The sequence below is a fragment of the Oncorhynchus nerka genome, linkage group LG13, assembly GCF_034236695.1.
Source record: "Oncorhynchus nerka isolate Pitt River linkage group LG13, Oner_Uvic_2.0, whole genome shotgun sequence".
NCBI lineage: Eukaryota > Metazoa > Chordata > Actinopteri > Salmoniformes > Salmonidae > Oncorhynchus > Oncorhynchus nerka.
In genome coordinates, this window is record NC_088408.1 from 57,521,501 (window position 1) to 57,535,974 (window position 14,474).

At 42.3% G+C, this 14,474-nt stretch overlaps 1 protein-coding gene across 4 annotated transcripts in view; it reads right to left on the reverse strand.

Moving 5' to 3' along the window:
• edil3a (EGF-like repeats and discoidin I-like domains 3a) overlaps positions 1–14,474 on the reverse strand; it is a 269,201-nt gene that overhangs the window by 62,686 nt on the left and 192,041 nt on the right. For all 4 annotated transcript variants that reach the window (XM_029677442.2, XM_029677441.2, XM_029677443.2 and 1 more), the window contains one exon: positions 929–1,084. In XM_029677442.2, the coding sequence (XP_029533302.1) occupies positions 929–1,084 (156 nt within the window). The remainder of the gene's footprint in view (positions 1–928; positions 1,085–14,474) is intronic.

The window sequence follows — 14,474 nt, forward strand, 5'->3', positions numbered from 1 at the left end:
AACCCAGCTGTGGCAGCTATTAATCTACTGTAGCGTGAGTCTGCTTGGTTGGTTGCCTTCTCTCATCTCTCCCTTCCTCCTCCCTGTTCCGTGTCACTCGCTCACACTCACAGTAACCTACACACACAGCACAGCCCCTGTTAGAGCATCACCCCTCTATTCCTCCTCTCCCTCGCGCATTATCAACTCCGGATTATAAAGTAGTTTAAAATTGACTTTACTGCTGCTTCGCTCATTCGGACCGGGTCTGGATCCGATCAGGTATATACGGAACGGGTCTAGTTGTCCATGGATCCATCCGGAAGGGAAAGCCCCAGGTTAATTTTTGAACTGGTCCAAAAACTTAGACCCACACAAAGCCATAAATTAACCTGGGGCTTTGGGCCCATACTGAAATTTGGACCCGTTCCGAAAGGACGTATCCGAGGACAACTAGACTCTGAGGAGAAGGAATGTTTGTGTGTTTGTTAGGAATGCAGCTGTCTCTAGATGAATTCAGGACTCAAAAGGGTGATCCCTACAGGTCAGAGCATCACTGAGTCTAAGCTCTGGCTAGCATGCTCTTACAGTCAGAGCTACCTCTCAAAGATCTCAGGGAACAAAATTAACAACTGGGTTTTGAGTTCAGTCTCTCACCCCAATGCTCTGTATGCTTCATTTGTTTTAGAGTAACAGCAAATCAGAGAATAAAAAATGCTTTACAGACTTCAAGGCTTCAAATAGTATACAAAATCAATCTAAAAGTCATTAAAGAAGAGGGGGGTAAGTGTCAGGAAGATACTATCAGTGTGAGCTGGCTAATTAAAAAGCCACCTCATCATGTCCTCCACTCTGCCCTAGACTTGGTGTGTGGCCTCCAGTTTCTGCGTCCGTGCGTGCAGGCGTGTGTGTAAAACAAAGATAAATAATTTGTGTGTGTGTTTCTCACCATGTCCTCATCTGTGCCCTTGACTTTGTATGTCCTCCAGGTCTGGCCATCGTCACTGGAGGCCACTTTGTAAGACTTGACGTACTCTGGGCTGCCGATACGCTTTGCACCCTGGGTAATTAGTCCTGTGACCCGCATCCTCCTCTGTAGATTAATCTGTGGGGGGAAAAAGGAATAAAAACAGCAATCAAAAACCTTGTTTGTGTGTGTTTCTGTGTGTTTTCGGGATATTATATTGTTTCATTTCAGTGATAATGCCAGAGAAGCCGATGTTTGGAGAATATATTGGCACAGGTGTGGTTAAGCCAGAGATGAAGTCGAGGGCCAGCTTTATCATTTTTATACAACAGGTTGCCAACATATTCAAATAATGATTGACAGATTTTCATTAAAAACATTATTTTGATGAATTTATTCATACTACTATTTCATCCTTCCACAAAAATAGGGTTGCTAGGTACGTGACCCAGTCTTTCAGTCTTTTTGTATCTATGGACATGACCCAGTTGTTCAGTCTTTTTGTTCCGTATCTATGGACGCGACCCAATCATGCTTTTTAAATGTTCCATTGTCATACTGGCTGGCAACGTTCTTATCCCTTGCTTGCTAGCTAGCCAACTATGCCTAACTTACAGTCACATCTAAACAAAATGAGAGATAATGTCTAGATTTTTATAGTGGAGATCAAGTTTATAAATTGCCTGGCTGGGCTGATGAGACAGTGGATTGCTCAGTCAGATCGAACATAGTAAATAGGCATTTTAACGTCATATATTTAGCCGGTGGCAACTTGTGGAATAGACATCGGCTGGAATGTGGTTTTATCCAATAAGCATTCAGGATTATATAGGATTGTATAAACTAACACAATTGGTCAGATTAAGAGATTTTAATTAATAAAAAAATTATAATAATAGTTGTCAAAATGACTGAACCCTTGTTTTCAATACTCCAGCATCCTCCCCTTGTGTATAATGACACAGGCTACTTTTTAAAAATGTTTTATGAGATTGGAGAACACATTGGGAGGAATCTTAAACCCAATATTTCAGGATCCTTGATATATTTTCCCTGCGCTTATGGACTGCCCTTTCCAATTCAAACCACAAACCAATCGGGTTCCAGTCCAGAGACTTTTTGTTGGGCTATCCCGACAAAACAAAAATCTTGGTCGGCCGAGAGTCGTCTGTTCTTTTGACAAATCGATTGGTTTAAATTTAAAAATGTGTATTTTTTCATATGCACTACCGTTCAAAAGTTTGGGGTCACTTAGAAATGTCCTTGTTTTTGAAAGAAAAGCACATTTCTTGATCATTAAAACAACATCAAATTGATCCGAAATACAGTGTAGACATTGTTAATGTTGTAAATGACCATTGTTGCCGGAAACGGCAGATTTTTTATGGAATATCTACATAGGTGTACAGAGGCCCATTATCAGCAACTATCACTCCTGTGTTCCAATGGCACGTTGTGTTAGCTAATCCAAGTTTATAATATTAAAAGGCTAATGGATCATTAGAATTTTGCAATTATGTTAGCACAGCTCCAAACTGTTGTTCTGATTGAAGAAGCAATACAACTGGCCCTTAGACTAGTTGAGCATTAGCATTTGTGGGTTTGATTACAGGCTCAAAATGGCCAGAAACAAAGAACTTTCTTCAGAAACTCGTCAATCTATTCTTGTTCTGAGAAATGAATGATATTCTATGTAAGAAATTGCCAAGAAACTGTAAATCTCGTACAACGCCGTGTACTACTCCCTTCACAGAACAGCGCAAACGGGCTCTAACCAGAATATAAAGAGGAGTGGGAGGCCCCGGTGCACAACTGAGCAAGAGGACAAGTACATTAGTGTGTCTAGTTTGAGAAACAGACGCCTCACAAGTCCTCAACTGGTAGCTTCATGAAATAGTACCCGCAAAACTTCAGTCTCAACATCACCAGTGAAGAGGCGACTCTGGGATGTTGGCCTTCTAGGCAGAGTGTGTTCTTTTGCCCATATTAATCTTTTCTTTTCATTGGCCAGTCTGAGATGTGGCTTTTTCTATGTAACTCTGCCTAGAAGGTGTTTTGCGGCTATGCGAGCATAGAAGTAATTTAGCTCATCTGGTAGGCTTGTGTCACTTGGCAGCTCTTGGCTGTGCTTCCCTTTGCAGGCTGTAAAAGTTTGCAAGCCCTGCGGTGTAGTATGATTCGATCTTGGTCCTGTATTGACACTTTGCCTGTTTGATGGTTCATCAAGGGACATAGCGGGATATCTTATAAGCTTCCGGGTTAGAGTCCTGCCCCTTGTGAGATGTTGCTCAGTGCAGATGTTGCCTGTAATCAATGGCTTCTGGTTGGGGGTATGTACGTACAGTCACTGTGGAGACTACATCATCGATGCACTTATTGATGAAGCCAGTGAATTATGTGGGGTACTCCAAAAATGCCATCGGAAGAATCCCGGAACATATTCCAGTCTGTGATAGCAAAACAGTCCTGTAGCTCAGCATCTGCTTCATCTAACAACTTTTTTGGACTGTGTGATGTGATGTAATGAGAACCCAGCTGGCTGTATGTTACAGTCCCTGATGTCTCTCTGGAAGGAGATCCTCACCCTGAGCTTGTCTACTTTATTGTCCAGGGACTTAACATCAGCGGGTAATATACTCAGAAGTGGTGGATGGTGTGCACGCCTCCTGAGTCGGACTAGAAGTCACTCCGAATACCTCTTCTCTGCCGGCAGCATCTTGGATCAGGCTTTGGGGTAATTTCAATTGCCTTGAGGGGTACGAACATAGGATCCAATTCGGGAATGTCGTATTTATGGTCGGAATGCTGGTAAGTTACCACCGCTCTGACATCCAAAAGTTATTTCCAGCTGTATGTAATAACACAAAAAACATTCTGGGGAAATAATGTCAAAAAGAACAAATAAATAATACCGCAAAGTTGCTTAGGAGCTAGAAGCAGAGCCGGCATGTCTGTCGGCGCCATCTTACTCTTGTAGGCCTAAGTTACTCTTACTCTTAGGCCTACAGCTCAATGGTGGTTATACAAGGCTGCTTATACTAAGCCTAATGATAATGACATTACTTATTATAATGATGATCATAATAATAATAACAATACGGAGATCAAGAAAAAGGAGGGTTATTTTTTTCGGACAATTTGTAACAGTGTAAACACAAAATAAATTATAAGTAATACCAGAGAGGCTGTTCTAACAAAACAAAAAAGTGTAAAGCCTTTATTCCAGCATAGCAAAGATTAAAAACAGCCGAAATTTGTGAAATTGTTTATCAGACGTTGTGGTTGCTTGAGGCTTGGTGCTCATGGAATCAGTACGCTATTAAACAAACACTCAAACAGGCTACACAAGCAGGATCTGTCTTATTTCTGTAGCTAAATTGATATGAATGATTTATAAAGCAAGGCAGATTTAACAGTTAGGCTGTTGATTATAGACTTAATTAAGTTGGGTTGTCCTCTCTCCTCACTATTCTTAGACAATTAAGGCAAGGGCTGTTCGCAACGCCAATATGGTGGGTAACTTTGCTATTATGCACACAGCAACATGGTCTAGGAAAAGGCGGCAATTCAACAGCACACTGATGTTTCAGATCCACAGACAGCAACTGCTATCAACGTGGAGGAAAGCGCATTTGTTATAAAATAATATTTGTATTAGTGTTGCACCATTGTTCTTATGTAATATAGCCATATAGGCTACAATTTCGGAAGTGCATGTCTTAGAGCGATGGACTGTGCCATCCCCATGGCGTCCAGAATGGATTAGTCCACTCAGACAGGTGTGAATCAGACAGGGGTGTTGTACACCATTATTTATTTTTTTACTACGTGCTCGACTAAAGAAATCTCGGTCGACCGTCAGACTATCGACCAAATAATCGACCAGTCGACTAAATGGGATCATCCCTAGGAGCTTTTGATGTGTGCTTGGGGCTTTGTCTTGCTGGAAGATTTGCTAGCGGCCAAGTTTTAGCCTCCTTGCGGAGGCAATCAGGTTTTGGGCTAAAATGTCCTGGTAGGTAGCCTAGTGGCAGGTAGCACAGCGGTAAAATAAGTAAAATTCCACCCAAAATATATATTTTGTTATTTGTTTCATTTGTGAATTGTTGATATAGTCCCAACATGTTTTACATGTCAGCAATCACATTCTGTATTTTGAAAGTTATATACTGTAGGGCAAAAAGGTATTTAGTCAGCCACCAATTGTGCAAGTTCTCCCTTCATCATAGGTACACTTCAACTATGACAGACAAAATGAGAAAAAAAATCCAGAAAATCACATTGTAGGATTTTTTATGAATTTATTTGCAAATTATGGTGGCAAATAAGTATTTGGTCATTGGCTCAGGTAATTGGCGTGATCCTTCACACTGATAATGATCACTTACAAACACCTCAGTCACCCCCCACCTAATACTGATGCCTTTGCCAATGCTGCCATTCCATGTCAGTATGGCACTGTTGAGAACATCTGCCACGATACTGCTCAGTGGTGTTTGTCAGTTTGAGGAAATCGATTCAGTAGGAGCCGACTGACATAAAAGGCCCTTAATTCCCCCGGCTGTATATCAAAATGACACGGCATCACATGAGGATCATTTTCCCAATCATGATCTCAATTCGGCAGTGACAGGGAGGAGCTCAGCATGTGCTCCATGGACGCAAGAGAGGAAGGGGGTAGGTCTGGAAGAGATGGCCCAGTTGAGGGTCTCTGAAGCGGAAAAGGTTGAGGGCCTTTATCTGGCACCCATCTTGGCTTCTCTTCAAATTTTAGTTCTGTGCCACTGCTTATTGGGACTATGGGACCTCACTTGTGTGTAAATTGGTTCATAGTTCACACACAAACCATATAGTGTAAGTACGTACTCCAAACAAACCCACCCCTTTTCATAAAACAAAACTATTCTACATGTATTGCAACCACCCCACACCCATATGCAAACTATATATGTGTCTTTCTATTATCTAGGGTACCAGTGAGGATTTCCTACACTGGACAACTTGTTACAGTAGTTCATAAGTCATTGATAATAATCTGCAAATGTTTTTAATGTCATTACTTTAAGAACGAATCAGTTAAATTAGACATTGAATGTGAACCCTGTAAGAATCTTGGATCTAGCTGAAAGGTTGTTAAATAAAGATTTCAGAATTGTAGTGTAACTACTCAACATTTTGTGTCTCCTTATGGGTTTTCATGCTAAATGTTATGCTTCTAACCAAAATGTCACCTTACCTTGATACTTAAAACCTAAATCAATACTTTCATTAACGTGGTTCTTCAATAATTATGCATAATACTTTTTGGATGTGTATTTGGGGGTGGTTTGCTGGACAGAGTTTAATTTATGTCAGGATAAGGCTTATTCTACTTAAATTAATCCAGTTTTTTTTAAAGACTTTCTGAGATGTTACTGACCTTTAGATTAACTAATACTAGACCAGGGAGTCCCAGACTAAGGTAAATAAGGACTATACCAGTTAATCTTTGTGAAGCCTAATTAGATTAACATTGTGCATTTGGTGTTGACCTGAGGATCCTCTTAAGGATCGTCGTTCCGTCAACAGGACAGTTCTAAATCATGCAGCTCGTTATGTCAAGATCGAAGATTTTAGAGTAACAACAAATGTCAGTACATAGTCTTATATTGGCGGAAAACTTAAATTCTTGTTAATATAACTGCACTGTCCAATTTAAAAATGGCATGCGATTGTTTGAGAGAGGGAGCTCCTAACAACAAAACATTTTTTTCACCGCGATAGATTTGATCAATTCACCTCTGAAGGTGACATGTGTACTTACATTTTTTTTAATACTTTATTTAACCAGGTAGGCTATTAGAGAACAAGTTCTCATTTACAACTGCGACCTGTCCAAGATAAAGCAAACCAGTGCGACTCAAACAGAAACACAGAGTTACACATGGAATAAACAAACAATAGAAAAGTCTATATACAGTGTGTGCAAATGAGGTAAGATTAGGGAGGTAAGGCAAAAAATAGGCCATAGTGACGCAATAATTACAATTGAGCAATTAAACACTGAAGCGATAGATGTGCAGAAGATAAATGTGCAAGTAGAGATACTGGGGGTTATAGGAGCAAAACAATATCTAACAATATGGGGATGAGGTAGTTGTGTGGGCTATTTACAGATGTGCAATGATCTGTAATGATATGTCTTTCCAGCTTCAGGGATTTTTGCAATTCGTTCTAGTCATTGGCAGCAGAGCTTTGTTGCTTTGTTGTGAAATAGGAAGCCGATGCTAGATTTAATTTGGGATTGGAGAAATCTGAAATCTTGCTTTGATTTATCATCCAAAGGTTCCCAGAGATAACATGAAGTGTTGTTTTGTTACATAAAATCATTTTTCATATCTTAAAAACGTGCACGATCGATTTTATATTTCCACTCGTTTAATTTGCAAAGAAAATAATCTGTGAAAATTCTTGTGCAACACAACACAGTGGAGCCTAAATGTATTTGTGTGTCAGAAATGTAACACAAACCATATCAAACATAATTATTAATATACTTTCTGTATTGTCTTCCTTAGGTCCTGTGGAAAACCATGACATGTAACTTAAAGAAGACTTGCTGGTAGGGAGCATTTCAAGACTGGTGGCAGAGAGTTGGGGGACTTGTTGACTTTGATCATTTACAGACAGCAACTCCTGGAAGGTATCCCTGAAGATGACCATTTGGACAGTTCAAGTGGGGGACCGTTCCAATCCTCATTTGGTAGGAGACATTCACTCAACATGTCCCATCCCAGGACTGCATGTAAGGTTGTCAGTCATCTCTTGTACACCCATTATAAAATTATGAAATGAGCTCAACTCTTGAAGAAATAATGTTCTCTAATGCAGCAATGTAATCATTATTGTAGAGGCAGATGATCACCATAGCATGGGGGGGATAAGACCGACTGAAGGTCAGCCTGCTACATGTGCAGCAGCCAGGTGGGTAGATTGTGTCACTAACCTGGGCCAGAGGACAAAGACAGAGGCTGAGCATGCATGAAAAACTGCCCATGGAATTTAACGAGCTCAAACTAATATATTTAAAAGAAGAGCATGTTATGAAGATGCAAATATGTTATGTTGAGTTGGTTACGAGAGAGGAAGAGAGAAACATGAAGCAGCACCAGTACCAATGTCGGGGTACATCTGGGTCAACTGGGTCATCCTCATCTTCAATGCAATGATCTGGGCAGCCATGGTGTTTGAGGTAATTATGACAACACAGCATCGTCTTGGTTGAAAGCGCAATGTTTTTCTGAGAACACTGGAATCGACTCTTCCATACACCAAACATGCACTCCACTACACATCTGGTGTGGATATGAGCTTGGTTGTACCATCATTGCTCAGGTCCTATTGCATGAAGATAGGGGGTGAACAAGAAGTTTGTCTGTGCATGACTCATGAGTTGCACATTTCCAACGTGCAATAATGTTGTACATTTATTGAGAACCAGTTTTTACAATCCCTGTACTCCTCAGCATCTGCTGCAGAGGGACACTTGATGGGAATATGACATACATCTATACAACCAATGACTCCAGGGTAGTTCCCATATTCATAGAACTCTATCTTGTAGTTGGCTTGGGCAGTAGCATCAGGGAACTTGCTGTAATTGTCTTTCAGTTCATGACGGAAGGCTCCAGATGCCAAAAACCTCAAGGTGATCAGTAGGGAGAAGGGCTGAGCCTTATAAACGTCCTCTCACTGTCAACTGTGTTTATTTTCAGCAAATTTAACATGTGTAAATATTTCTATGAGCATACAAGATTCAACAACTAAGACACAAACTGAACAAGTTCCACAGACATGTGACTAACATAAATTACATTATGTGTCCCTGAACAAAGGGGGGAATCAAAATCAAAAGTAACAGTCAGTATCTGGTGTGGCCACCAGCTGCAATAAGTACTGCACTGCATCTCCTCCTCATGGACTGCACCAGATTTGCCAGTTCATGATGTGTTATGTTACCCCACTCTTCCACCAATGCACCTGCAAGTTCCTGGGGGGAATGGCCCTAGCTCTCACTCTCCGATCCAACAGGTCCCAGACGTGCTGGAGGCATTGTCATGCTGGAGGGTCATGTCAGGATGAGTCTGCAGGAAGGGTACCACATGAGGGAGGAGGATTTCTTTCCTGTAACGCACAGTGTTGAGATTGCCTGCAATGACAACAAGCTCAGTCCGATGATGCTGTGACAGACCATGACAGACCCTCCACCTCCAAATCGATCCGACTCCAGAGTACAGGCCTCGGTGTAATGCTCCTTCCATCAACGACAAACACAAATCTGACCATCACCCCTGGTGAGACAAAACCGTGACTCGTCAGTGAAGAGCACTTTTTACCAGTCCTGTCTGGTCCAGCGACGGTGGGTTTGTGCCCATAGGCGACGTTGTTGCCGGTGATGTCTGGTGAGTACCTGTCTTACAACAGGCCTACAAGCCCTCAGTCCGAGCACTGATGGAGGTGTAACTCGGGCAGTTATGGATGCCATCCTGTACCTGTCCCGCAGGTGTGATGTTCGGATGTACCGATCCTGTGCAGGTGTTGTTACACGTGGTCTGGCACTGAGAGGACGATCAGCTGTCCATCCTGTAGCCCTGTCTTAGGCATCTCACAGTACGGACATTGCAATTCATTGCCCTGGCCACATCTGTAGTCCTCATGCCTCCTAGCAGCATGTCTAAGGCACGTTCATGCAGATGAGCAGGGACCCTGGGCATCTTTCTTTTGATGTTTTTCAGAGTCAGTAGAAAGGCCTCTTGAGTGTCCTTAGTTTTCATAACTGTGACCTCAATTGCCTACCGTCTGAAAGCTGTTAGTCTTAACGACCTTTCTACAGGTGCTTGTTCATTAATTGTTTATGGTTCATTGAACAAGCATGGGAAACAGTGTTTAAACACTTTACAATGAAAATCTGGATTTTTAAGAATTATCTTTGAAAGACAAGGTCGTTTCTTTTTTTGCAGAGTGTATATTTTCACACATTATCATCTGATCCACAAAGGAATTTTCTGAATGACAGTCAAGTGATGAACAGATGTTTTGATAGCAAATGCAATGCAACAACAGCCCAAGTGCTGGAAAAAAAGGGATTCCCGAGAAATGTCCATTCGTGAAGACAATTGTACCTGGATCCACGTTGAATCTAATATCCCTAGAGAATTGAGGTTGATCACCTGTTGTTGTCTGCTTGCTTTACAGCAGGGTCTCGTTAGATTTAACAGAGAAAGCATCAATGTAATGTGTTCAGATGTGTGTGTGCCTCGGATCGGACACCAAGTATAGTGTGTGCAATTGTGTAAGATAGACTATTGCACAAAACTATTCCTATTAATTATTTTGGATATAATGTCCCCAACAAAATCTAAGCCTACGAGACTCATTTACAATACGATCTAGTACTGAAATGACATGACAAATAATTTGTCTTCTATATGACACCTGCAAGGGGTTTGAAGTAGTCTACTCAAACTACAATTTGGAGCTCAGAAATTCAAGTACTGGAATAGGTCTACCTTGAAACTCAGAACATTTCCTCAATTTGGTGCTTGAAAAGTTCTTATAATTATTGTAGCCAATTCCCGCCACCTTATAATAGTATGAGATTACTTTTTTTCAGTTTTTGTGAGAGAACGATGCTGTGATTCAAAAGGTCGTCGGCAATATAGGCTACAGAAAAATCGGCATTCATGCATCCAATCTAAGTCAGGCAATGTCCAAATTATTCTCACATATTTTAGAATGTAATAATAATTCAATACCAATATAATGGCAAGGTCTACATTTTTTTCAATTATTCTTAAAGTGGTAATGGCCTACTTTAAAAAAGAAAAAGCAAATTGAAACCTTTTTTTTGCGTGTGGGGGGGAGGGTTCTATATTAGGTCCTACATGTAGAATTGTATCATTTGATTAATTAACCCTTAGCGCTAAACACTGCGTCATTCACACAGGCTGTATTAATGCTGGCACAAACTCTTCAGAGTCAGAAAGTACCGGTTGCATACTGTGTTCCTGTCAGATTTAAGAACACGCTTTCATGCCAGGCTGGATTAGTCCAGCTGACTTAGGAGACACCTCATGTTGAGAATGTGAGCGTTGTTTCTAGGCAGTAGTTTAAATCTTAGTGTGTGGAGGAAGTCAGCACTGAATTGTAAACATGACTGATCATATTATTACTTCATTTAATTGTTGTTGTTCACATTTGTTCATGATATACTGAAATATGATTAACCCAGTGAGGGTTTCTGCTGCACCTACATTAACTATTGTACTTCAAGATACACTGAGAGCACAAAACATTCGGAACACCTTCCTAATTTTGATTTGCACACCCCTTTGCCCTCAGAACAGCCTCATTCGTCGGGGCATTGACTACAAGGTGTGGAGCGTTCCACAGGGATGCTTGCCCATGTTGACTCCAATGCCTCCCACAGTTGTCAAATTGGCTGGAAGTCCTTTGGGTGGTGGACCATTCTTGATACACACGGAAACTGTTGAGCCTGAAAAACCCAGCAGCGTTGCAGTTCTTGACACACTCAAACTGGTGCGCCTGGCAAGTACTACCATACCCGTTCAATGGCACTTATATTTTTTGTCTGGCCCATTCACCCTCTGAATGGTACACATACACAACCCATTTCTCAATTGTCTCAAGGCTTAAAAATAATTTATCCTTTTTCCTCCCCTTCATCTACATTTACATTTACATTTAAGTCATTTAGCAGACGCTCTTATCCAGAGCGACTTACAAATTGGTGCGTTCACCTTAAGACATCCAGTGGAACAGCCACTTTACAATAGTGCATCTAAATCTTTTAAGGGGGGTGAGAAGGATTACTTTATCCTATCCTAGGTATTCCTGAAAGAGGTGGGGTTTCAGGTGTCTCCGGAAGGTGGTGATTGACTCCGCTGTCCTGGCGTCGTGAGGGAGTTTGTTCCACCATTGGGGGGCCAGAGCAGCGAACAGTTTTGACTGGGCTGCGCGGGAACTGTACTTCCTCAGTGGTAGGGAGGCGAGCAGGCCAGAGGTGGATGAACGCAGTGCCCTTGTTTGGGTGTAGGGCCTGATCAGAGCCTGGAGGTACTGAGGTGCCGTTCCCCTCACAGCTCCGTAGGCAAGCACCATGGTCTTGTAGCGGATGCGAGCTTCAACTGGAAGCCAGTGGAGAGAGCGGAGGAGCGGGGTGACGTGAGAGAACTTGGGAAGGTTGAACACCAGACGGGCTGCGGCGTTCTGGATGAGTTGTAGGGGTTTAATGGCACAGGCAGGGAGCCCAGCCAACAGCGAGTTGCAGTAATCCAGATGGGAGATGACAAGTGCCTGGATTAGGACCTGCGCTGCTTCCTGTGTGAGGCAGGGTCGTACTCTGCGGATGTTGTAGAGCATGAACCTACAAGAACGGGCCACCGCCTTGATGTTAGTTGAGAACGACAGGGTGTTGTCCAGGATCACGCCAAGGTTCTTAGCGCTCTGGGAGGAGGACACAATGGAGTTGTCAACCGTGATGGCGAGATCATGGAACGGGCAGTCCTTCCCCGGGAGGAAGAGCAGCTCCGTCTTGCCGAGGTTCAGCTTGAGGTGGTGATCCGTCATCCACACTGATATGTCTGCCAGACATGCAGAGATGCGATTCGCCACCTGGTCATCAGAAGGGGAAAAGTTTATCATACTGGTGCATGTCTGATCAAGTCTGTGTTGCTTGTATGTTTTGCCATTTCACTGGCAGAGCTTGTTTTTGGGAGGCAGGGTGTGGGCTGTGTTTGCGGACTCATTTTAGCTCGCAATAAGCTTGTAGCATGGCGAATACTAGACAGAAAAACAACAGCGAAGCTCAAGGTGGAAGAAGAATACGTATCAAGCACTACAATCCATGAACTATCCATGCACTAAAACTATTTTTACGAAGATGTAATAGAGTCGCAGGAAAATAACTTTGTCCTTCCTGTAACTCTTTATGGATCCTGCCAACAAAAGGGGTGATGATCTGTTTTAGGATGTAACGGAATTTAAGCACAGTTTTGAATTTACGCAGTCAGAGGTGAGGGAGCTAAAGGCCGCCAATGTCAACAGCAAGACCGCATTCAAAACCATGTCTGGGGATTTCGCAATTTTCAAAATGTCACTTGACAAGCTCTCTTCCAAAGGAGACTAAGTTGAAAATCAATCGAGGTGCAATAACATTTCAAATCGATGGAATTGAGGACGTAAAGACTGAAACTTGGCATGACACAGAAGTCAAGGCCAAGAAACTCCAGGCAGATCAACTCAAACTGGACCCTAAACTATATAGGAATGGCACTTTCTTCCCAGATGGCACTTTCTTCCCAGATGGACAGCCCAGGTGTGTAGTTGTGAAACTGCTCAGGTTCAAATTCAAGGAGGAGACTCACAGGAGAGCCAACTGCATGAAGGGAACCAAACTCTTCTCTGAAAAGGTACGCCACAAAAGCAAGGAACTGCGCCCACGATTAACTTCTCTGGGATATGTGGGACGCTAGCGTTCAAATTGCAGGGCGCCAAATTCAAAACAGAAATCTCATAATTAAAATTCCTCAAACATACAAGTATTATACACCATTTTAAAGATACACTTCTCGTTAATAGAGCCACAGTGTCTGATTTCAAAAAGGCTTTACAGCGAAAGCACACCTTGCCATTATGTTAGGCCAGCGCCAAGTCACAGAAAAACATACAGCCATTTTCCAAAGAAGGAGAAGTGTCACAAAACTCAGAAATAGTGTTAAAATTAATCACTTACCTTTGATGATCTTCACGGGATGGCACTCCCAGGACTCCATGTTAGACAATAAATGTGTGTTTTGTTCAATAAAGTTTATCTTTATGTCCAAAAACCTCATTTGAAATTGGTGTGTTATGTTCAGAAATCCATCGTCTCAAACAAACATCCGGTGCAGAGAGCCAAATCAATTTACAGAAAGTGATGGATGGAATTATAGATAAACTTCTCCTTAATGCAACTGCTGTGAACACAGGGGCCTCCATCATTCTCAAATGGAAGTAGTTTGGAACCCCAAAGACTCTTCCTAGAGCTGGTCGCCCGGCCAAACTGAGTGATCAAGGAGGTGACCAAGAACCCGATGGCCACTCTAGAATTCCTCTGTGGAGATCAGAGAACCTTCCAGAAGGACAACCATCTCAGCAGCACTCCACCAATCAGGCCTTTATAGCAGAGTGGCAAGACGGAAGCCACTCCTCAGTGAAAGGCCCATGACAGCCCGCTTGGAGCTTGCCAAAAGGCAACTAAAGGACTCTCAGACCATGAGAAACTAAATTCTCTGGTCTGATGAAACCAAGATTGAACTCTTTGGCCTGAATGCCAAGCTTCACATCTGAAGGAAACTTGGCACCATCCCTATGGTGAAATATGATGGAGGCAGTGTCATGCTGTGGCAATGTTTTTCAGCAGCAGGGACTGGGAGACTAGTCAGGATCGGCGGATAGATGAATGAAGCAAAGTAAAGTGAGATCCTTG